At 39.5% G+C, this 25,267-nt stretch overlaps 1 protein-coding gene, 1 non-coding gene and 1 pseudogene across 4 annotated transcripts; 1 reads left to right on the top strand and 2 right to left on the bottom strand.

Moving 5' to 3' along the window:
- Nucleotides 1-2,985: 2,985 nt before the first annotated feature.
- LOC122022208 lies at nucleotides 2,986-3,043 on the bottom strand (annotated as a pseudogene).
- An 8,360-nt stretch (nucleotides 3,044-11,403) lies between these two features.
- Nucleotides 11,404-22,375, top strand: LOC122018983 (nuclear pore complex protein NUP93A-like). 3 transcript variants are annotated; one of them, XM_042576485.1, is made up of 15 exons: nucleotides 11,404-11,565; nucleotides 11,654-11,745; nucleotides 11,841-11,907; nucleotides 12,528-12,587; nucleotides 13,995-14,084; nucleotides 14,778-15,047; nucleotides 15,262-15,357; nucleotides 15,503-15,637; nucleotides 16,392-16,445; nucleotides 16,538-16,621; nucleotides 18,001-18,087; nucleotides 18,970-19,872; nucleotides 20,908-21,089; nucleotides 21,234-21,522; nucleotides 21,951-22,375. In XM_042576485.1, the coding sequence occupies exons 1-15, from the start codon at nucleotides 11,464-11,466 to the stop codon at nucleotides 22,026-22,028; spliced, it is 2,589 nt and encodes an 862-aa protein (XP_042432419.1). In that variant the 5' UTR covers nucleotides 11,404-11,463; the 3' UTR covers nucleotides 22,029-22,375. The 3 variants fall into 3 exon arrangements, with proteins under 3 accessions (XP_042432419.1, XP_042432422.1, XP_042432420.1); XM_042576488.1 differs by lacking the exon at nucleotides 11,404-11,565 and having other exon boundaries at nucleotides 11,711-11,745; nucleotides 11,841-11,914; XM_042576486.1 differs by lacking the exon at nucleotides 11,404-11,565 and having other exon boundaries at nucleotides 11,714-11,745; nucleotides 11,841-11,924.
- Nucleotides 22,376-24,902: 2,527 nt separating this feature from the next.
- On the bottom strand, nucleotides 24,903-24,976 carry TRNAV-AAC. The gene has a single exon. It is a non-coding gene; the product is annotated as a tRNA-Val (tRNA).
- Nucleotides 24,977-25,267: the final 291 nt, after the last annotated feature.

Raw genomic sequence — 25,267 nt, 5'->3', positions numbered from 1 at the left:
ATAGATGCTGGGCCGCGAGGACTGCTCGTGCGACCGTGGTGACGTCAATCGGTCAAATAGATGCTGGGCCGCGAGGACTGCTCGTGCGACCGTGGTGACGTCGATCGGTCAAATAGATGCTGGGCCGCGAGGACTGCTCGACCCCGAACGGGGGAGATAGATGTATGATATACTGGTCCTCCCGGTCGAACGGCTCGGGGGCCTTCGGCTTCGAGCCTGTGGCTCGGATATAAACCTCTTCAAGCCTGTGGCTCGAATATAAACCTCTTCGAGCCTGTGGCTCGGATATAAACCTCTTCGAGCCTGTGGCTCGGATATAAACCTCCCGGCCGATCAGCTAGGGGCCTTCGGTGATAACTCGACCCTGAACAGGGGAGATAGAATATATGATATGCTGGTCCGTGCAGAGGTCTTCAGCCCGGGAGGTTTATAGTCGCCGGCCCGACTGCGTCCCAACTCTTGGTCGGTCGCCCGGGAGGTTTATAGTCGCCGGCCCGACTCTCGATTTTTAACGACGGTGCTCGTCGGTCTCCAAGTGAGACTACACACCCGGCCGAACGGCTCGGGCCTTCGTCGTCGAGCGCTTGGCCCTTATATAATCCTCCCCGAGGTAGTCTTGGCTAAAATGTACCTGGCCGAGCGGCTCAGGCCTTCGCTCCTTGAGGTAGTACTCAGCTATAATGTACCTGGCCGAACGGCTCAGGCCTTTGCTCCCTGAGGTAGTACTCAGCTAAAATGTACCTGGCCGAGCGGCTCAGGCCTTCGCTTCCTGAGGTAGTACTCAGCTAAAATGTACCTGGCCGAGCAGCTCAGGCCTTCGCTCCCTGAGGTAGTACTCAGCTAAAATGTACCTGGCCGAGCGGCTCAGGCCTTCGCTCCCTAAGGTAGTACTCAGCTAAAATGTACCTGGCCGAGCAGCTCAGGCCTTCGTCCTCGAGCCTGTGACTCGGATATAAACCTCCCGGCCGATCGGCTCGGGGGCCTTCGGCTTCGAGCCCGTGGCTCGGATATAAACCTCCCGGCCGAACGGCTCGGGGGCCTTCGGCATCGAGCCCGTGGCTCGGATATAAACCTCCCGGCCGAACGGCTCGGGGGCCTTCGGCATCGAGCCCGTGGCTCGGATATAAACCTCCCGGCCGAACGGCTCGGGGGCCTTCGGCTTCGAGCCCGTGGCTCGGATATAAACCTCCCGGCCGAACGGCTCGGGGGCCTTCGTCTTCGAGCCTTTGGCTCGGATATAAACCTCCCGGCCGAACGGCTCGGGGGCCTTCGGCTTTGAGCCTTTGGCTCGGATATAAACCTCCCGGCCGAACGGCTCGGGGGCCTTCGGCTTGGAGCCTTTGGCTCGGATATAAACCTCCCGGCCGAATGGCTCGGGGGCCTTCGGCTTCGAGCCTTTGGCTCGGATATAAACCTCCCGGCCGAACGGCTCGGGGGCCTTCGTCTTCGAGCCTTTGGCTCGGATATAAACCTCCCGGCCGAACGGCTCGGGGGCCTTCGGCTTTAAGCCTTTGGCTCGGATATAAACCTCCCGGCCGAACGGCTCGGGGGCCTTCGTCTTCGAGCCTTTGGCTCGGATATAAACCTCTCGGCCGATCGGCTCGACGGCCTTCGTCTTCGAGCCCGTGGCTTGGATATAAACCTCTCGGCCGATCGGCTCGAGGGCCTTCGTCTTCGAGCCCGTGGCTCGGATATAAACCTCCCGGCCGATCGGCTCGGGGGCCTTCGTCTTGCTCGGGGGCCTTCGTCTTCGAGCCTTTGGCTCGGATATAAACCTCCCGGCCGAACGGCTCGGGGGCCTTCGGCTTTGAGCCTTTGGCTCGGATATAAACCTCCCGGCCGAACGGCTCGGGGGCCTTCATCTTCGAGCCTTTGGCTCGGATATAAACCTCTCGGCCGATCGGCTCGAGGGCCTTCGTCTTCGAGCCCGTGGCTCGGATATAAACCTCTCGGCCGATCGGCTCGAGGGCCTTCGTCTTCGAGCCCGTGGCTCGGATATAAACCTCTCGGCCGATCGGCTCGAGGGCCTTCGTCTTCGAGCCCGTGGCTCGGATATAAACCTCCCGGCCGATCGGCTCGGGGGCCTTCGTCTCCGAGCCTGTGGCTCGGATATAAACCTCCCGGCCGAACGGCTCGGGGGCCTTCGTCTTCGAGCCTTTGGCTCGGATATAAACCTCCCGGCCGAACGGCTCGGGGGCCTTCGTCTTCGAGCCTTTGGCTCGGATATAAACCTCCCGGCCGAACGGCTCGGGGGCCTTCGTCTTCGAGCCTTTGGCTCGGATATAAACCTCCCGGCCGAACGGCTCGGGGGCCTTCGGCTTTGAGCCTTTGGCTCGGATATAAACCTCCCGGCCGAACGGCTCGGGGGCCTTCGTCTTCGAGCCTTTGGCTCGGATATAAACCTCTCGGCCGATCGGCTCGAGGGCCTTCGTCTTCGAGCCCGTGGCTCGGATATAAACCTCTCGGCCGATCGGCTCGAGGGCCTTCGTCTTCGAGCCCGTGGCTCGGATATAAACCTCCCCGCCGAGCCCGTGGCTCGATATAAACCTCCCGAACGGCCCGGGGCCTTCTCTCGAGCCTTTGGCTCGGATATAAACCTCCTAGCCGAGCGCTTCGGGCCTTGAGCCTTTGGCTCGGATATAAACCTCCGCCGAACGGCTCGGGTTCTTCATCTTCGAGCCTTTGGCTCGATATAAACCTCTACCGATCGGCCGAGGGCCTTCGCCTCGAGCCCGTGGCTCGATATAAACCTCTACCGATCGGCTCGAGGGTCGCCTCGAGCCCGTGGCTCGATATAAACCTCTACCGATCGGCCGAGGGCTTCGCCTCGAGCCCGTGGCTCGGATATAAACCTCCCGGCCGATCGGCTCGGGGGCCTTCGTCTCCGAGCCTGTGGCTCGGATATAAACCTCCCGGCCGATCGGCTCGGGGGCCTTCGTCTTCGAGCCTGTGGCTCGGATATAAACCTCCCGGCCGATCGGCTCGGGGGCCTTGCTAATCTTCTCTGTATCGTTCCAATTTTATCGGATGTCTCTGAACCGACCGAAGAGGAGCTGGGTCCGGAGGTGACAACGCGGAGCCGAATGTGGCATGAATCTGAAAGGTGACACACAATCGGAATACAACGGCGACACGACCGGCGTACGACATCGGCTCGCAGGCCGGAATGTGACAACGGCGCGTAGGCCGGAACACTAGGCAAAGTCGGCACCAGGACTGCCGGTAAGTGCCTGAGGAGGGCTGCTCTGCGTGTAGAGGCTGCCGGCGAGGGAGCTGCTGTGCGCGCGGAGGCGCTGGAAGCCTCTAAAGGAAGCCTTGGCGTCTGCCTGAGGCGGCTTCGCCCGCTGGACTCGAGTACCATATACCCGGCCGAACGGCTCGGGCCTTCACATCGAGCGCTGGGCTCGGATACCATATACCCGGCCGAACGGCTCGGGCCTTCACATCGAGCGCTGGGCTCGGATACCATATACCCGGCCGAACGGCTCGGGTCTTCACATCGAGCGCTGGGCTCGAATACCATATACCCGGCCGATCGGCTTGGGGGCTTTCGGGACTAATACAGATCATATAACTGACAGGATAAATACCAGAAAAATTGACCGTGATCATGAGGATGGCAGAACTATCCGGCGTCATCCATCTTCACGTTCCAGATCAGGCGCGTTCCCACAGACGGCGCCATTTTGACGTGTCTGGAATGTGGACCGCATCCTCATGACCCGGGGGTGAGCTGTCCGCTGCGTTGACCAGATCGTCAGAAGTCCTCCTCCGGTCAACTGTACCTGTATCCAGCGACCGGGTTCCCCCCGGTCTCTGGTACCTCGGTGCTCGAGGCGAATCCCACAAATGTATGAGTATCCAGATAATAACAGAATAGTAGTAAAATAAACAGATATCAAGTACGAGAACGTACCCTGGCCCAGGGGGGCGCCCTGGGATGGATCAGTGAGCTGACGGAGTCGTCGCGATCCCGAATAGTAGATAAATGTCCACCAAACGCGTAGCTGGCTCCAGTAGCTCGAAGCCGGACGCGATATAGATCCGCAGGACGGAGCACGGTCCGACTACATGATAACAATCCGAATAACGAAACACCACACGGCTCGATGGCCGGAAACACTGCACTGGATCAGATCTGTGCCGCACGCGGCAAGGACAGCGGCTGTACCGCCGTCGGAATCGGCGGTCGAGGCATGAGATGCCGATAACGGCAGCCTCTGGAGGAGGCACATGGCCGGCGGGAGGCGCTGACCGCCACCGGAAGTCGCGGCCGGCGGAGACATTCGCTGCCGGCAGTATGGGAGAGGCGTCGAGACTCGCTGGACGGGCGGCGGGAGGCGCTGGAAGCCTCTAAAGGAAGCCTTGGTGTCTGCCTGAGGCGGCTTCGCCCGCTGGACTCGAAGTCGGCGACGCCTGCTAACTACGGCGTCCGCCGGAAGTGGCTGTAGCGTGTGGAAATGGCGACAGGAGGCCCGCCGGCGGCGGAGGCGACGTCACATGGAGGTTGTGCGTGAGATGGGAAGCAGCGGCCGAAGATCTCTACAGGCGAGGGAAGCTGAAAGCCGGCAACGCGAGGAGGAGAAGAGGCTAGGCGGTGGCGGCCGGCGATGGCCCCGCGAACAGTACCCGATGGGGAGGAAGAAGACCTCCCTTCATCTCTGCTGGCGGCGGCCTCTTCTTTCTCTCCCTCATCTCTACCGCCGCCTCCCTCCCCCCTCAAACCCGAGCCTTTTTTCCCTTTCAAAGCCCTAGCTTCCCCCTAAAAGACCTAAATGCCCCTCTACTTTCTCCTATCTCCTTTTCTGCCCCTTACACAACCGGATCAGGAAGAAAGACTGAGTGAAGAGGCGACTATGGAGGTTCTAAGAACTTTAATGTAAGTTTTGTCAAAAGTTTGTAAAATTTAAAAATTTTATTAAAAAAGTTTTTATGATTGTGTAGGTGAGGTTTGAGATTTTTAATTTAAGAGCAGATTTGAGTTTTTAAATTTATTTTTTCTTTTAAAGGTGGAGTCAATAATTAATGTACATGATTGATCAATTTTAAATAATTTAAAATAAATTATTTTATGAATAAATTATAATGTTTCAGTTTATAAATAGTTAGTAATAATTAAAATTATATTTTTTTTCTTTTAAAAATAAATATATTTGAGATAAGTTAAAAAAATATACAAATGATTATAATTAAATTAAATTTATAAAATAATTAAATATTAAATAAAATGATAAATTATATTAAATAAAAATTGTACATTAATTAATTAATTAATTGCTAATTATAAATAAATTAAATTAAAGATTATAATTAATTAAAATATCAAATGAAAATTATATAAAGATATTAAATGAAAAAATTACATGCAGGTTTTTTTTAATCGTGGAGAGAATAATAAATTTGTATTGAAATTGACATAATATGTATAGAGCTGTCAGACGGGCCAACTTGTGGCGGGCTAATCATTTGGCGGGGTGGGGCGGGCCAACCCGCCAACTTGACGGGTTGGTTAATTTTCAACCCAACTCATTCTAAGGCAGGTTATGGATTTGGCGGGCCAACCTGCGGGCCCATCAAAAATTTTTAAAAAAATTTAAAAATATTTCATATCTTCAACATTTTACTTCGAAAAAGTTTTCTACAGTTAAATGTATACATAAACATGTATTTTAAATATAAATGAAAGTACTTATGTTGGATGAAAAATACTATTTTTATTTCAAAATTATAACAAAGAAAGATAATAAATTGGTCTAAAACTTAGCTTACATGTGTTTTTCAACCCGCGGACTAGGGATGGCAATGGGGCGGGGCGGGGCGGATTTATCATTCCCATCCCCGCCCCGTTTTCATTTTTTCGGGTTCGGGGATTCCCCGAACCCGAACCCACGGGTTCGGGGATTCCCCATCCCCGCCCCATCTCCATGATCTATCGACAGCAACAATGTTAACCTGGAGATAATTTTTGTATGTCTCAAAGAAAAGGTAAGGTTCAAACAGTGCATTCCAGCTAGTCTTATTCAGCTCGATTTCCTACAAGAATGGCAAACAGGGAAATACAGAAGACATGGTTCCGAATAATAGCTCAGGTAAATCATGAAGTACATACAGACCTCACAGATCTTGTTGCCTATTTGAAGCCAATAGATTAATATTAACACTATTATTAATATATTTTAAAAAAATTATATTATTATTTATTAATAATAATAATATTCGGGGCGGGTTCGGGGATGGGGATAGTATTCCCATACCCGCCCCAAACCCGCCCCATCCCCGAAAAATCGGGGATCCCCATCCCCATTTCGGGTTTTCCCCGCGGGGCCCCAAACCCGCGGGGAAAATTGTCATCCCTACCGCGGACCAATTCAAGCCCAAGCGGGCCAACCCACGCGGGTCGCGGGCCTAGGCGGGGTCGGCCCACGGCGGACTTCGGTTGATAAAATTCTAACCCAACCCGCTTAAATTGTTTGGTGGGGTGGACCAACCCGATGGACCTAACCTAAATTGACGGCTCTAAATATGCATGAGCCATGCAACTACATGTGGAGAGAATTATAAAAAAAAAGAAACCTCATTTAAGGTTTAACGATTATAAATGTTTCAATGAATTTTTATAATATTGATGTGATATGTTAATATTTTTGATCCTGTCCGAGCTCTGAGTTGACAGACGCTGGGGATGTGGTGCTCTCCGCTGTCCTTTTGTGTTGAGGTGGACCTCTGGCGAACTTGCAAAGAAGCCGAGCCGAGGGGTTTCCCGGCGATAACCCTTCGACGCTCAAGTCAGGCAACGAAGAAGCAGAGTAACGTTACTGTGGCTACAGTGATCAAGATTGCATGCCTTCATCGAAGTCTGGAGGTCCTTATATAGGACCCCGGGGAGGCACGGGCACGCTTCTCGATGCGTGCATGCTTCCCCAAACATACCTCAGTAGGGTTGTGTCAGAAAAGCATGTCTGACGTCATTCCGCAATCGTCCGAGCATATCCCGGATGTGACGGTGGAAACTTCCACCGTACGATACTTTGTCCTCTTCGGGCGCCGACCGTGCTGTTTGTCGGCGGCAGGTGTCTCAAGGATGAAGTTACCGGTTGTCCTTTTTATCTCTTAGCGCTCTGGTCTACTCCCGGACTGAGCGGACCAACCGCCCGGCGCTCATGGCCTCCGGGAATGCACATACCTCAACCCGAGCAGGGGAGCCCTGCTCGTGTGCTCGGATGGAATTGCGCCTTATTATTCTGCGGCTCGGCAGAGCGGCCTGTCCGCCCGGCCATAGACTCTTTTACCTTGAGCATCGGAAACCCGACCCCTGGTCGGACTGTCTTTCGTCCGATCCGGGAGACCCTTGCCGGATGTCCGGTCGGCCAGATGCTTGGTTGGCCTGTCAGTTCGCTCGGCGTGACATCTATCCGCTCGGCCTGACCCTGAGGTTAACCCTCTTGACCATTGACCTCCACGTGTCGTTGACCTCCAGTCAACGAGGATCCCCCGTTCTTACCACCGGATCAATTTTAAAAATAGCTCATTCAAAATTTTTATAATATTGATGTGATATGTTAATATTTTAAAAATAGCTCAAAATTTTAACAATTGGAGATGTCTAAAAGTAGATTTAAATAGTAGGCGCGGATTCATTTCTGCTTCTGCTTCCATCTATGTAACTGCACCTTTTCTTTTTCTACTAGCTTTGTTGTCTACTGCCAGAGCAGACAAAGATAAGATCCATTGGCATCTGTAAAATTTTTCCTTTTTTGCGAGTTGATATGAAAACTATGGTTCAAAGGAAGAGCTTCCATCAGTATTCATGTAGGTTTTACTCTTCTACTCATTTTCGATTTCTCCATTTGTATTGCTGTGAGCCTCGCATTTTGGGTATTTTTGCGTTTGTTGATGTTAAAAATGATGGTTTCAGTATTTATTCTGTAGAACTAGGATAACTAATTTGTTTCGTCTTCAATTTATAATTTAAATGATTTGGTAGACGCATGTAATGTCATATATTTGGTAGGTGTGTTATTTTATCTTGACACATGTTTTTAATAAAAGTTAATGTTATTTGGTCAGGATTTAGTATTATTTTTTTTAACAAATTATAATGAATCGTGCTATTTTAAAATTTTAATTATCATGCCAAAACAAATCGAGATAAAATAAATTACACAATTACCAACTAAACTCTAAAATTGCAAGAGGATAATGAAAGTCATAATAATTAATAGTTTTGCTTTAACAAATCAATTGACATCATATTAGTCCCTATTTTACATAATCTATACATATGAAAGTAATAAAAAAAATATCTAAAAAATAAGGATGAGTATTCAATTTTTAAAATTGAATTAAACTAAATCAAATTAATTAAATTGTGCTGAATTATTTTTTTTTAACAATCCAAATCGAACCGATTTTTAATAAAAAAAATCAAATAAATTGAACTGAATTTTTTATAAAACCAAATCAAACAAATTATTTTTTTAAAAAATTTGATTTGATTTAATAAAAATTTATTTCGATCTAAAATTTAGGATCTAAAAATTTGATTCGGATTAAAATTTCAATTTTTTCAGTTTAACTGAATAAAAAATTTCAAAACAAAATATAAACCAAATTAGCCTAATTAATTGATTTTTCAAAAAAATAAATAAATGTCTGAATAATCGTTAGAATTTTATTCGATTTAACAGAATTTTTTATCACTTATATATGTGTTATACTAAATTATATTGGGTGGCCAATCATTCATGTAGACAGGTTGAAATCTAATATTTATAGTTCTAGTAGTCTTTGTGAGAAAAGATGATGAAACCCTAAACCTTAGAAAGAAGTGTCTTCCTGAGAAAAATAGAAAATATCTAAGCAAGCGACAAAGCATCTCCAAAAAAAAAATAGAAAAGATCTAAATGGGAGCGACAAATTAAAGCATCTCCAGAAAAATAGAAAAAATCTAGATGGCGAAAATGACGGCGGGAGCAGTGAGCCAGCGATGAGAGCAGTGGGAGTGACACGACCAGCAGTGTACTGCGCGGAGGCGGTGGCAGTGTACTTTGCAGAGGCGGCGGTGTACTCCGCGGAGTCGACGACTGCAACTGCGAGGGTACTGTCGTCATTCCATAGTTGGTGGACAGAGAGGGGTGGGGAGGGTGTAGGGTTTAACAGTCAAATAGTCAAAATCAACCTCGGTCCATAATTACGTCCCGTAATCGTGTCAACAAGTCGGATCGCCGAGCCGAACGTCGGGTCGGTTCAATGGGTCCTTAACCCATCGATAGTTAAATTGCCAATTAAAATTGGTAGTTTTAGTTGGACGGATTTTTGCTTTAATGTTAAAAATGAGATTGTTGAGGAGATATCCAAAATAAAAAATAAGTATCCTACCCAATTAAACAATAACTATTAAAAATTTTATTAGAGTTAGTTAATTATTTAATAACTAATAAATAATTTTCTATAGGTATTTATTTATTAGTTAATTTATAATTATTTATGAATAAATAATTTAATAGGTTAATTAATTATTTAATAACTTATTAATATATTTTTTACTATATAATTATTCTTATTAATTATAAATCAATCTTCTCCTATAAATAATTTTATAAATTGTTAATTTTATTTTTTATAATATAATAATTTTAAATCGTGATGAACTGTGACAAACTACGAACCGATAATTCCGAACCGTAAACCATAATCGTCTTATACGATTAAGGTTAAATATCGAACTGTTAAAAACTATCAAACCATAATTTAAGGTGTAATTGTTGCTTAATTAATTTTACATATAATTTATAAAAAAAGTTTTAAAATATTTTTTGATGGTAAATTATCCTCTTATAAAATGTTTATTTTGGTTATTACCCATCTTTTTCTTTGTTTTTTTCAAACCCAACAACCCATCTTATAGCTCAGCATGAATTGATTTGATCTGACCAATCTATCTTTTGCTTAGCTTAATCAATTTATTTGTTGTGATTACCTAGTTGGTCAAATGTAAATAGGGATGCGTATTCGATTAATTCAGTCCATAAATTAATCGATTTAGTATTGACTAATCGAATCAAATCAAAGATTTACTAAAACTGAATTAGTTATTTCAATTAACACCTAATTAACTAAATTTATTTAAAATAATAATAAAAAAATTTATATAAAATTAATATCAAATTAACTAAATACTCATCCTTAAATATAAGTGTTTCATTTTATAATCTGACCAACTAGACTCGATCATTTTATTAGTTAGGCTTGTTAATATTCCCGATTGAACAATCGGATTGGTTGACTTAACTTATATAACCCTTATGTCAATCGAGTGACTCCAGTGTCTTCAATGATATAATTGATCAAACTAATTAGTCTAATTTATTTAGTCCGTGTGATTTGTATAATCTAATTCGTCTTGGCTCAAGATTGAATCATTTTTGTTTTTGTTTTTGTTTTTAATTTTGTATTACATTTCAGCCTAAGAAGTCTTTTAAATTTAGCTAGTTTATGATAAATCTGAATGCTCGTTTAAACTATAGTAATATTAATATTTATATTTAAGTCAAAATGTATATTATGTTGGATAATCTATAGGAGATTTTAAAAAATTAGTCGAATTAAAATTACATCAAATCAAATTTAATTTATTTATCGAAATGATCTAAGCAAATAATCTTATACTATTAATGGGAGCTAATTTCTACAATGTTGAGTGTAAACTGCAAAGAAGAGTACAATTATCACGGGTACACCGTCGAGTAAGAAATGCACGACAAAGAAGAGTGAGGGAAAATATAAGTGGAGAGCTTGCGTTATGCATTCGTTACACACTTAAATAAGCAGTAAAATGATTTATGTGATAAAACATTAGTTTATTTACTTGTATAAATTTGTCTCGACTGGTCTGACATTCGATGACATGCGTAGGTCGTGTTCGCATATGAGCCAACTTAATTTAGTACAATTCGAATTCTGGATTTGCATTTCTGTGTACCCATGCATGAAAAAAATTTTCCTTATACATTTATTTACATCATTAAGATATATATGAATAAATATAAATCAACCGTGTTAAAATTTTTCATATTAAACTAAAATCCTATTCATAATAAAAACTTCTTTTCTATTCCTTTTGTCTTTTTTTCATTGATATTTTTCACATATTATTTATAAAATAACAAACATAAAAAAAACTTACTGTCCAATTGTATATAAAACTTATCAAACGCTCTTTAGATCTGGGTCAGTTTGAAAACATGTAAAATATCTTGTATTTCATGTACAAAATACAACGGTTTTTGTGTAGCAGGAGTTGTCAAATTAAATAAATGAAAGTTCTGGGTCAATTTGAAATATAATTATAGGGGTAAATTTGGGAATCGAAAAGCACGTTTCTAGTGCGTGTCGGTACGTTAAAACCCCGGCGCTTCGAACCGAAACCCTCAAGATTAGGGTTCCGACGAGGAGGAAGAAGAAATGGCGAATGATCAGGAGATGAGCGGGTGGACGGAGCTCCTCCACTCTTCCACCAAGTTGTTGGAGCATGCCGGCCCTTCGTCCCATTTCCCCCCTCTCCAGGTACCCCATCTTCCGACTCACCCACACGCATAAGCACACTCCTCCGACCATCTGAATCGTTTGGCTGTTTACTGGATCTTATTTGCAGCGGAACCTCGATCAATTGGAGTCGCTTTCCAAGAAGCTGAAATCAAAGACCCTCCGCGCGGAAGCCCCCTCTCAGTCCATCTCGGCCACCAGGCAATGACTCTTTCCGTGTTCCGCTTCCGGGAATTTAACTCCTGAATTCTGACAATTTTAGGTTCCGAAACTTTTGTGGTACCGTCCTTGAGCAGGTTACTTGCCCGGGAAGGGATAGATGCAGAACGGTTGGCTAGGGATCTGAAGTCTTTCGAGCTGAAGGTGGATGGTATCCAATGGTTTGGCATTTTCACTTTTTGTTAAAATTTTTGTTGCCGGCTGATAGAGGGTTTGTTATTCACGCGAGCTATATGGTTTGCCCATCGCTTCACTTTAGACAAAAATGGAACTGGATAGAAACTCAGTTTTTTGACTGCATGAATAATAATTAGTTGATCAACATCTCATCTACTTCCTAACAAACTTTCCGAAACCAACAATCCCATAAAGAACTTTTGGTGCATATGAATGTCTTCATGCATGATGTGCTGAAAGAGAAAACAACAAATTAATACATGCAGAAAAGGATTTGAATTTTTACGAGATCATCATTAGACCGATTAGTGCCTTCGCCTATTACCAATATGTATATTAAACTTCAGTGCACAGCAGTTAGTGTCCATGAGCAATGCGGTTAGAAAATTGAAAAATAAACAGCTATACTGTAAATGGATCACTTCCTTACAACAATGAGTGGTTCAATTTCTATTTCTATTTCATTTAAGTTAATTCAGATACCAAGGCATAGAGGTCTTTCACATATTACTGCAGCTTCAATCCACTTGATATATAATGACGAACTGCTGAGGAACTCTTTGTTTATACTATTTTTATCTTTCCAGACAACATTTGAGGATGTCTTTCCTTCTGAGGCGACAAATGTCGAGGAGTATTTGCAGCAGGTACCTCTTCTTCTTCTTTTTCTTCTCCTCCTTTTTTTTCCTTCATCTTTTCTCTCTTGTTAGCTCCTGCTCTGCACTGCTCTTTGTTCATAATCTGTTATCTTGTTTTTTTTTTTTTTTAAAATTTGAGTTAGTTGATCAGTTGTACTCACGAGAGAGTGTAATTGAAGGCTAAGCTAGAATATTCTTCTTAATGTGCTGTATTGCTCTATATGATGTCACACATATTTCATGTGAAACCTAATGGATAGCCTCTAAGAAAACTCCATAAAAGTACAACATAGCTTGCACCAAGCAGAGAGTTGAACGAGCTTGATTTTCAGTGCCCCACCTTGAAATCATAGGTGCAGGGTGCTATAGATTGAGTACTAAATCATTATTGTTTGAGGGTTGAGGATGCCTTTCAGATCTGAACTTCATTCCACACAAGCATTTTTATGCATTACCAATCATGGTGCAATATAGTTAATTCCTGTACACTTCTTAGGAAATATGGATAATTGTTCATCCTTATTCAGTTGTCCTCTTCACCCATTTGCTGTATGATTGTTTCTTTCTACAATGTTCTTAATATCTTGTCAAATGCAAACTAGATTGGTTATGCTACTTGTTTGGTCGATGATTATCACATTTACTTTCAGAAGCACAGGATTTGTTTGCTTGTGAATTTTGCTTTCAATTTTTAACATTTTCTGAAAGAATCTGAAAATTGAAAAGAAAATTAAAATAACAAGACTGTTTTGTCTTTTCAAATTCTATATGAAATAAAAATACATAGTGAATGACCAGCTATTCTAAAAAATAAGAAAAATTCATTTTATTTGATTTCGATATCATCCATTTCTTGAGATATTCCTACCTAACATATTCTCACGATTGGTTTTCCTTTGTCGCAAACTGGTATTTTTTCTTGAAGAAAAAATCACATCCTAAGTTTCTTCTATGAAAAAAATTGCTTGAAATTTTCATTGTGGATATTCACATCCTTTTGAGTTACGATTTCAAAAAATGTGAAACATTTCATTCATTTTGAGTTCTACATCAACCATTATCTTGAGAAGCTCTTGTCAAACATGCTTCATAATAGTTTTCCTCTTCTTAGCAAGAAAATTGAAGAACTCATTTTTCTAAATACTTGTGGCCTCTTTGAATTGATGGATTAGGATTTTCACAGCTCTGCAGGTTCATATTTTCTGTTAATTTTCTCAATTGTCACTTCCTGTTTTTTTTTTATTATCAATTTTCTGGACCTAAGCGTCCAATTCTTAGTTTTACATTTGCCTATTTACGAGCATCCTGGTTGTTGCATTTCTCTTGAAATATAACAGCTAATATTTTCTCACTGATGAATGATGATATATGCACTGTGGAGTTAATTAAGGGGTGATTTGATTCCCCTTTTGACAGGTTCATGAAATGGCAATGGTTTCATCCATCCAAGAAGCTCAAAAGGACAATTTGAGAAGCTTCAATGAACACATGATGCGAGTCTTAGAGGTGTGCATCATTCTATTAATTTTTGAGATGCAATACTTCTGTCTCTGTCATATTAGCACCATCTCTGTATGCAGCAAGCACCAAGGATGCATGCCATGTGCTATGTCATTATACCCATTCTAGATATGTACTTGTAATGGATAACATAGAATGATGCATGCACTAATTTATCTACTGGATCAATAGACATGGTAAAAGAATGTGATACCAAGATCCTCACAAGTTGATGTAGGGACATCAAGTTTGATATCTGTTACTTGCAAATTCAGTCCCTGCTGACAACATTATTGATGATATTTAACTTTTGGATCATTGTGCTCTACTTGTGTGTGCATAACTCTATTGTCACATTAATACAATACAGAAAAAGCTATGGCCTCTTGACATTCCATGTCAACATTATTGTCGTTAGTGTTAGATTAAATCAGAGACGTGTTGAAATTCTTTTATTCTCCTTGGGGTATCATGATTCATTTCATGACACTTAGAAGTTAGATTCATGTCTTTATAATATGTGTTTTTTATAGATATGTCCATGACTTTTAGTGTTTCCTTTGCAAGATTATGCATGCCTATGTATCTGTCATTTTATTTTGTTTACCTTAACATTGATACTCATATATGATCAATGCTCAACGCCATTTTCCCTCTCTTTAAGTCTCTTCTGTCTTGATTAAGTTTAGTATTCTATAGGAGGACTGGCAAAAGGAAAAGAGAGAATTTTTGCAAAGCTTAAGCCGACTCTCTACATTGCCAAGGGGAAACAGTGGTGCTTTAAGTGGTGGGCTTGTTCGGAATGTTCAGATGCCATCTCAAATATCCAGTCCTAATGTTCCCAAGGGCCCATCAGTCATGGAAGTTGTGGCTCTAACTAATAAGCCAATAATCGATAAGAAAGCTACAGTATATGCTGAGATAGTGAGTAATCTAAATGAGGCCAGGGCACGTGGATTACCTTTTAAAGTAAGATAATGTTTTCCAGTAGAACACTTTTTATTTTGTCTCTAGTAGAAATTATCTAAGAGTAGTTTTGAGTTTTATCATTGGACATAATAGATTTAGTAACTCCTCAATTCCTATGCCATTTTGACTAAATTATCTCGCTGCATGACAAAGTCTATCTTAATTTTTGCATGATTTTGTTTCACCGCATTAATTGATTTCATATTTTGGCTAGCCCGCTACAGCTTTCAAGACAGCTTATGAGAATTTGAACCTCGATTTTTCTGGTAGTAAGTCAGTTACCTTGCAGAAAATATGGCACCTCACCCAGGTATGCTTTTTAGTTACTGGAGATTGCTAATGGTATTCATCTGTGCTAGTAGTGACTAACAATCAATTATTGTAATCTGGTTTCTTTTTATCATGGAAATGTTATACAAATCCTTCAATAATTTTCTTGATGGTATTTCATGCAGGCATTAGTGGGTGAATATTTAAATTATCAACATAAATTGTCAAGGAAAATGATTCTCATAACAGGTGCAAGGCACCATCTTGAATGGGGCCATGAGAAATATATCCTTGATACCATAAAAGCCCATCCTGCACAGGTATCATTCTTCCGTGAGTGGTTATTGTTGACAGGATATACCATTTTGGGTAGACTTACAGCTCAGTTTTTGAGAACGTACAAGTAATAATTATGTGTTATTTAGAATTTTCTATGCATTGCAAGGCATCTTGATTTGTTGTTTTTTTTGGGTCAGTTGAAATTTCATTCTTCACATAGTTTGGACTGTAGTTTTGACTTGTATTTGTCCGCCTCAAGAAATTATTTTGGATGATCTTTTGAAGGAACCTTACCATGCAGTTAATTCTCTTGTTTTGTTACCTAATCTACAAGGCTTTAGGTTATCCTTGTCCCAATTTTAAATATCTCAACAATATTGTTGATCGAACAATTGCTGCTGTAATGCTCTTAACGGGGGTTTTGTTTATGCGAGTCTGACTAACGGACATGGTGCTTATGGCAGTGATGAGATTGCCATAGTGGCAATTCAAATATCCTAATATAAGCATAAAAATTCCTTTTCTTTATAAGTGTATTATTTTCTAATTTTTGTCAGTTCAATATTAATAAACTAGAAATGTTTCCCATAATAAATGACATAGGTTTCCAAATGCAAACATGAAAATCATTTACTGTTTTCTTGTACTAGGATACTTATTTCTTGTTTTTTTAATTTCCAATAGTATCTTGAGAATGAGTGTCCAATATTGCTTTTATTTGTTTGATTATGCTCTATTCGGTGTATTTTCTTTTATCAATATGACTAGCATGTTTTTTCTGCTTTTTGGGTTTAGGCTGCTCTAGGTGGAGCTGTTGGCAACCTGGAAAAGATCCAGGCATTTCTACGGGTTCGTTAAATTGTTAATTCATTTTTCTTGCTGTTCTCCATGGCATCAATGCGCATGGTGCCTTTATAGTGGTTTTATGTGCCTATTGACAGGTGCGACTTAGAGATCATGGTGTGCTAGATTTTGATGCAGGGGATAAGTCTAGGCAGCCCCCAGTTGACACAACCTGGCAACAGGTAATTTCTTTTGCATTTTAGAATTTGCATTAACTAGGCAACCCTTTGTACATTTTCAAAGATTTTTTTGCTGATGATGAGTCTGTTATTTAATGCCTAGCAAGAATGTTGAGGTGTGATATAGATGGTATGGAATGGGAATTAGCATGAATCAATGGTTTCAATTGAATCCACTCATCCTATGACTGGGTTTGACATTGCATTTTCATTTTAAAAGAACATTTAGAAAATGCACTTTTTTGCTAAAGTGCATTCTGTGAAATTTGCTGTTCAGTAATCCATACCTGAAAATTGCTTTGTTAAGCTTTATAGTTTATAGTGTTTGGTAATGTAATTTAGAAAGCACTTTTCACTGTAAGCAAAACAATGATAACATAATAAGAATACAGCATTTTATTAATTGAAAGTATAAAGAAATAATTAAATTTACATCTCATTTTGTGGATACATAATATAATATCTTATGTGATTACTGTTTTTAAATATTACTATAGCTTCAGGAAGCACTCTCTACGGCTCAGGTAAAAACATTTTGAACATGAGTTTATCAAACACTATAATTAACTCCTAAAGTGCTTTGGCTTTCAAAGCACTTTGAGAAAGCACCCCAAACTCAATTTATGTTTGCTTACAGATTCTTGATTCCTGTGTTGCTGGAATGGCACTAAATACTAAAATCTTGTATTTATGGTTATTCCTGCACCATGGTCTAATTTCCTGAAAATAATTATGACAGAACCCATAGAATAGGTGGGTTTTCTGAGATTCATCACCTATGATTCCGAAAGAAAATTTGTTTCAATCATGGGCACTTTTGTATAATATATTGATTATGAAATTTTAAATGTTATAATGTAAATACTCCACTTTTTTTCTGAGAATGATATGATATTTATCATTCCTAGTATAACTTTCTAGGATATTAGTCCTATGAATAGATTTCTTGAAGTGTGGATGCCACTGCTGCATCTAGATGACAAATTGACCTTTACAGAGTTTTAGTATGCAAACATTAATGAAAAGTAACACAAAAGTATTTTCATACTCTTTATACAACACATGATCATTTGGTGGGTAAATTGCTCTCCGATAATTCTTGTTGGTTGTCTTGTATTCATTAGAATTGTATCAATGGTTACATAAATGATAATGAATTCAATTTCAACTATTAAATTAATAAATGTGGTTGAGTATTAGCACTAGTAGTTGCTTTCCTTGAGTTATAATGACCACATTCCAATTTTTATCATTCATGACTGGTAGTTATATTTTTGTTGCCAATTTGCTTTAGCTACACACTGTAGACGAGGAAAATATAAGTATACTTTATATTGTATTTGTATTAACTAGGTATTATTTGTCTTGTTTGTCTTATGCAGATTTATTATTGTCTAAGAACAGGCTACTACAACGAAGCAAAGAAAGTTGCTGAATTGTCACGTGCTGCCCACCATTTTGCTCCTCAGGTACCTATTTCTTAGGTTGCACTCCCTTTCAATGATCAAAAGTGGTGTTTTTGAATGCAGATGGAACTGATAAGTTTAATTAGTCAAGCTGGGAACTGGAAGTCTAACTGATTTGGTTTTATTAGTGAAAGTCACCTGGTTCAACCAGATTGGGTCAATTCAACCAGAAAACAGCAGGACCTTTAGTTCCTTGCTTGGTTTAGTTTTAAAAACATTGCTCCTTTAGAGGAGATCGAGGATTGAAATGTTAAGGGAGAGAAATAATGAACTAGTCTCTTTTGATTTCCTTGAGCTGAAAGAAAAATATGATAATTTCATTAAGCACTATTTTGTGAAGAGATTAACAAGCAAGACAGAACAATTTATTACAAATCCACCCTTCTAAAGAAACAAGTATTTTAAAACATAACACCTTTGTCTCTATACATACTTATGGACAAAGAAGAAACCATCCACTGTATCGATTTACCCTTGTTTCTTCTGTTACTGATTGTCAGTGTGATCGTTGCTGACCTTGTTGAGGGATCATGTGAACATAGAGTGCCTTGTAAACAGACCGGTATATTTATAACAATGTAAGTTAAAGGGTATTTTGGTTTCATCAATTTGATTCGCCCCAGAGGGTGCTAAAGAGACTGAAATGGAACAAATTGATAATACTAAAATTTCCTTAAGACATCATGGATTCAGCTGTCTGTGTTTCCTTTCAAACTTCTATCCCTCTCTTTATTTTCCTCAAAGGAAACAGTGAACTTTCCCAATCCCTTCTCATTTCCTTTACTAAATCCCTCTCTACTGTTTCTCCCCACTGTAGAAAACATTGCCTTGGTGTTGATTATTTATTCTTCTCTGATTGATTTGCTAATGCTATTTAGTTGGCAGCTTGCTGAGTGGATTGCTTCTAGTGGTTCAATTTCACCAGATACTGCTTCTGCTGCTTCCGAAGAGTGTGAAAAATTGTTAAGAATGGGTGATCGAGCAGGGCGGCCTGGTTATGACAGGAAGAAATTGTTACTATATGCAATGATTTCTGGCAATCGACGCCAGATAGACAGGTTGCTTAGAGATATGCCAAATCTTTTCAATACTATAGAAGATTTCTTGTGGTTCAAATTATCAGCAGTAAGGGACTTCTCTGGTGGATCCTCTTCCATAGTTCTAAGTGAAGGCTTGGTGCCATATAGCCTAGATGATCTTCAAAGTTATTTGAATAAATTTGAGCCATCATACTATACAAAAAATGGGAAAGACCCTTTGGTTTATCCATATGTTTTACTTTTGAGTATTCAGTTGCTTCCGGCAGTTGTATATTTGTCTAAAGAAGTAGGAGAGGAGGGATACAATGTGGATTCTGTGCATATATCAATAGCTTTAGCAGATCATGGAGTTCTTTCGGATGGGATTGGAGCTTTCAGCAAGAGAGGAATTATGGATGCTTGTGCTGAAGTTGCAAGCATAATTAAACAATATGGTTCAGTGTATTTGCGCCAAGGTAATCTTGAATTAGCTCTAGAATATTATGCTCAAGCAGCTGCTGCTATGGGTGGTGGAGAAGTGTCATGGCGTGCACAGGGTAGTAACGACCAGCAACGGCAGCAAAATAAGATGTTGTCACAGCTACTTACAGAGATATTGCTAAAAGATGGTGGCGTTTCTCTTTTACTTGGTCCAAGAGGCACTGGGGAGGAAGGTTCACTTAGTAAATATATGATGGATCAGAATAGCCGAAAACAGTTTTTACTTGAAGCTGCTCGCCAATGCCAAGAATCTGGACTCCATGATAAAGTATGTCCTCTTAACCCTTGCATAACTTTATCTTCTTGTGCTAGAGTTCAATCAGTTAGCAAATTTTACTATCAAATTTTGCTGCATATTTGTTCCGTTCTTAATGCATTTTGAACTTATTGTCTTTCCTGTTAATGCATTTTAAATTTATTGGCTAGCCTTTTACATTTCAAAAAACACAATCAAACATTAAATTAACATTAGATTCTGGTGTCACAACCTTTTTTAACTTAAACCAAATGTAGCTGTTAATAAGCTGACACAGAAAATGCAATATTTCACCAAAAGGCAGAATAAAGGTGTGCCACTTGCTGTGTGTCATAATTGCGTTAGAAAACATGGCTTAATATCAATTAGGAGTCTGTTGCTATGGTTTTGGTCTACTAGCAAAGATATGTATAAGCAAAATGTCTAGTAATACCCATCCTAGATGTTCTGATTTGAACTATTATAGTTTGTATTTGCTTTTGTAATAACTCAAGTAATAAATATCCCTTTTTTCTTGTTAAAGTATTTGATTTCAACCTCTATTTTATTTGCATGTATAAAATGACAGCGACAGTTATGAAATAATTGGTTCTCAGTTTTTACTGATTTGAGAGTGCTGTTATGACTTTGATATATGGATACATGTAACTTAACATGAACCGGAAGTTGGTTACAATATTAATCGGCCGGAGCATTCCTAGTTTTGGACACTTGTTATTGGGAAAAAAATAAAAGATTCTTGGTCCAAATTCCAGTCAGACTAATTTTACTGCCTTTAATTGGTTGACGAATCTGATCCACCGTTTTGTAAGGTATTGGCATGACTCTCAATTTTATCTGAAGAGCAAAATTTTCACCTTGCAGGTAAATTGTTTGGTTCGGAAATATATTGGAAAATGCATAAACATCGACCAAAATTTGTTTTTCATATATATTAAAATCCTAAGATGACTGGGCAGAAAATCCATGTCAAAGTTTAGGCAGTTGTTGCAATATTCTGTATGATAGCTTTGAAAATTTCGTTTGAATAACTCTCTTAATATTCAGTCTATAGAAATACACAAGCGAGTTGGAGCATTTGCTGTAGCATTGGAAACAGTTAACAAGTGTCTCTCAGATGCAATCTGTGCCATTTCACGAGGAAAGTTAGATGGTGATAGTCAAGCTGCCAGTCTGATTCATTCAGGCAATGATATATTAGAGAGCTACAGGATTTCTTCTGATGCCAGGTTAGACATATATAAATTGTTGCAGACTTGATTAACGGGGCAGTGCTTCTATTTGCAATTGTATTTGTGTAATGTTTCATTATTTTATTTATTGATTTTCTCTTTTACCAGCAAACAGCTAACTTTACTAATCTTGTTTTGAAGCCTTCAAGAAAGGGAACCTGTTTCTGAACAGCAAACTGTGTTACGGGAGCTTGAAGCTATTCTACAAGTGCATAAGCTAGCGAGAGCTGGCCAGCATGTGGATGCTTTGCAGGAAATTGTCAAAATCCCATTCCTCCCGTTAAATCCTCTGGTACCTGATGTTTCATACGATATCCGTAGTTTGTCTCCCTACGTACAAGCATGTGTGCCAGATATCCTCAAAATCACTCTTGTTTGTCTGGAAAATGTTAGAGATTCTGATGGAACATTACGCACTTTAAAGTCTAAGGTTAGTACAGTGTGTTTTATTTCTTCCTCAAAATACAGAGTTTCATCTTTATGACATTTTTTTCTTCATAATTTCATGTCGCTATTAAACACTGTCAGTTATATTATTAGCTAAAGTGTTATGAGTGGAACAACATAACCAAATTAGAGTTTTGTGTTTTGTTATCTACACCTTTTTGTGTAGAAGACTTATCTTTACTCCTTCATTGCTAGGTGGCAGTTTGCAGAAAAAACATAGAAAAATTAGATTATTTATATTTTCAGATGCTGCAATGAGGAAAATTCTCTCATTTCCTCGCCTATCTTATTTTGATTAACCAATTCATTATTTTGGACCTTCAAAAGGATCAGCTCGTAATTCCATTGCCAGTTTTTGTAGCCTCAGCACCAACCCATTATGGTCCGTAACCTGTTTCCTCTATGATGCAGATTGCCAACCTGGTAGCGAACAATATGAATAGCAATTGGCCACGTGACTTGATGGAGAGGGTTGCTCGGAGCATATGAAGTTGCCAGAGGTTGAATCTGCCTATTCTCACTGCAGAAGTATATGTATCTGCAAAACAAGTGGCACCTTCTTAGTCACTGCTGCTTAAACTCAAGTACTGCAAATCCTTAATCACGGCTACTTAATTTCATCTCGAGTCTCTATCTTGATGCTCTTGTAATGGAAAAGGCATTTACGTAATGACTAACTGCTTTATTCTGGTTAACGCAAAGATTTGCTTGTTTCCTGTAGATATTTGTTATGTAAGTTACGGGATTTAGGCCAGAAAAATGTGAGTTTACATCGGAAAAGTCTCAAGTTCTAGAAACTGGACCAGAGTTCTAACTAATCCTGATTTGTTGATGCATGAGCAAATGCTAAATACTGGTTCGACTCTTAATAAAAAAAAAAAGTAATGGTTAGGGATTATTGTTTATTGTGTTTTTTAATTGGAAATGCTATTTTTCTAATCATTCCGTGCCGATGCCTTTCTTTATGGATGAGTTTAATACGGTATAGGGGAATGAGAATAGTTTATAACATTTGAATGAATGAATGAATGGTTTGAGAGGAATTGTTATTCTAAGAAATTTAAAATAATTAATAATATTAGTTATTAATTAAATATAAAGTTGCAATAATTGCGATGGGGGAAGTGAAAAGGTTGGGCTAGGGAGATTGAGGAATATAGATGGATTCGATGAATTGGTCAAATCGGGTGGATTGATCATTTTGACCAAATTTATTGGATCTTATTAATCTAGTTTTTTTTTTTAACAAAAAGTGAAATTTGTTATCCTGATCTCACAACTAACCCACGGATGGAGTAATGTGATAATCAACTTGTTTATACTTGGGAGGATAATCAACTTGTTTATACTTGGGAGGTATGGATTGACTAAATCTGTGATAAAAGATAATTTGTTTGTCTCACTGCCCTTGTAAATCTGCCCATAAGTTAATACAGAGGAAGTAAATTATGGATACTATTAGATATTAGTGCAGATGACTAAGAGGAGAAGATATGCTCGGATGTATCAAATTTCATTTATAAGATTTCATATGATAATACTCTTATAGATAGACTCACATTGAGTCATGATGGATAGTCTGGGTTGGTTAGGCAACAAACATCATCTAATGTAACAATTTCATTCCTTGATGTTTGGTCGGAGCTGGATGCAGTGATCTTCGTGCCGCTTGAGAATTTGTCTGTGTTCACTCTGTTTAGTGCGACAACGTCAATTCCTATCACTTTCGTAAGTTATAAAATCTGTTATTTTAGCGATTCTCCATGATTGACTCATTATTAGGAGAAAATAAATTTAAAAAAAATTAAAGCGAGTCATTATATGTGAAGATAATTCTTCGCCTTTACCCAAATCCGACTTTTGTCTAATTCTATAAATCTATCATATGATAACTAACTTATTATTGTTAGAAATCATATTTTATTTATTATGAATGACACACATGTATGATGATTTATGTTCTTTGATTTTATTAAAGAGTTACAATTATAATTAATGGCTAATTCATATTGGTCTATGAAGAGACAATTCTCTTCATATTCATGTAAATGAATGTATAGAAAGATGAAAAATCATTTTCAAATTTATGTGAGAATGAATGAATGGAATTAAAAGATAATTGAACGTACATATTGATGAAATGTGTAGATAAAAAGTCACACAATGGTTCTCCCTCTACTCTATATGTAGACCTTTGATATCCCTCTACTCTATATGTAGACCTTTGCTCTATCAAAGAAATAAGGAAAATAGAGAGATCAAGAGGGAGAAACACAATTGTCTAAAGGATTTTAGTTTCTTAAAATTTGAAGGTTATCATTATATTTTTAAGTATTGTAAAAATCATTTAATTTAAAATCTTAGACGTTAATGGATATACAATAATAACTTAATTTATATATACATATACTATATGATGAAGATATATGTTAAACTTACAATTATTCCCAAAGTCCCATCACAGACTATTAGCAAATGGTCAGAAACTCAATTTAGTAAATTATCATCTAATATAAGCGTCTCCCTCCCAGGAACTAGTGTGAAATAACATACGAATACAAAGAAAACAGTTAACGGCAACACCAATCTTCGCTGCTGGTCTAGGAACCGTATTCTGAGATGACACAGCTCTTGATAGATATTATGGTCCGTCAATGAAGTGGCATAGCACAATAAAAGATGAAAGCAGAGAAAAGCTACAGCCACAGGCACAAGTTTAGCTCCTGCCTCTGTCACAGACTAAGACAACCAGATGGTTTTTATTTTTTATTTTTTTGTTCTCAAAACAATAAAAGAAGTAATGCCATTGATTGAGGTTTCCCTTCATGATTAAAACGATTTTGTACCAACACTAAAGCGCAATTCTATTATTCATCTGTTAACGTTAAAGCATGTGGATTCGGGTGCTCTCCATGTGAGACGCAGCACGGAGAGCTCGTCGTAAATTTTACGATGAACGCGATCCAAAACAGAGCAAGACGAATTCTTATCCGCATGGAACAACCAGAACAAATAATGGAAGGAAAAGGAAATTGTGGATCGATAAACGAACCATCGAGCTAGGAGATTGGAATGAAGCAGCAAGGAGGCGGTGGCCATGTTTGGTTTCAAGCAAAGAGCCACGGAGCGGAGGCCTCACACAAGTAACGCTGAGCTGCCCATTTAAGATTCGTGTGCCCGTCTGATCGTCGTGCAGAGGATGAACGGTTAGGATTTATCTACTTTTATAATTGCAAATTAACTAAGCTGAATGTCCGTGAGCCATGCAATTCAAAATTGAACCCGACCCTAAAAATGGATCATATGAGGCTGTAGTTGGGCCGGAATTGCTTGGAGCATCTTTGAAAAAAATTTGATAAAGCATGGCGTCGCCCGGATTCGAACCGGAGACCTTCAGTGTGTTAGACTGACGTGATAACCTACTACACCACGACACCCGACGGTAATAAGCAATAGAAAATAAAGTTTTAATCAATTAAATAATACAAATTAAAAACAGATCGAGATTTGGATTTCTTATACTCGAACATAAAAATAAATTAGGAGAATATTTCGACAATATTAGTAAATCCTACTGCACTGGTACAAATAGAAAACTTTAAACAAATTGAAATAAAATTTCGATTTAATTCGATAGAACATGAAAAAACATTGTGTTCTATTGATAAGTTGTAAATCAAATTTAATTTAAAAAGTAAACTAATTTTTAAATAATAAGATAAATCTAT

Source organism: Zingiber officinale, chromosome 9A (assembly GCF_018446385.1).
Source record: "Zingiber officinale cultivar Zhangliang chromosome 9A, Zo_v1.1, whole genome shotgun sequence".
NCBI classification, from domain to species: Eukaryota; Viridiplantae; Streptophyta; class Magnoliopsida; order Zingiberales; family Zingiberaceae; genus Zingiber; species Zingiber officinale.
Note: the sequence above shows the minus strand (reverse complement) of the source record. Positions and strands in the feature narration are given on the sequence as shown.

Bases quoted from the DNA above. Each gene is read 5' to 3' on its own strand.
- LOC122018983 (XM_042576485.1), top strand. From the start codon at position 11,464: ATGGCGAATGATCAGGAGATGAGCGGGTGGACGGAGCTCCTCCACTCT. The intron at 11,566-11,653 runs GTACCCCATCTT...TCTTATTTGCAG, and splicing joins CCCATTTCCCCCCTCTCCAG to CGGAACCTCGATCAATTGGA. The intron at 11,908-12,527 runs GTGGATGGTATC...TTATCTTTCCAG, and splicing joins TGAAGTCTTTCGAGCTGAAG to ACAACATTTGAGGATGTCTT.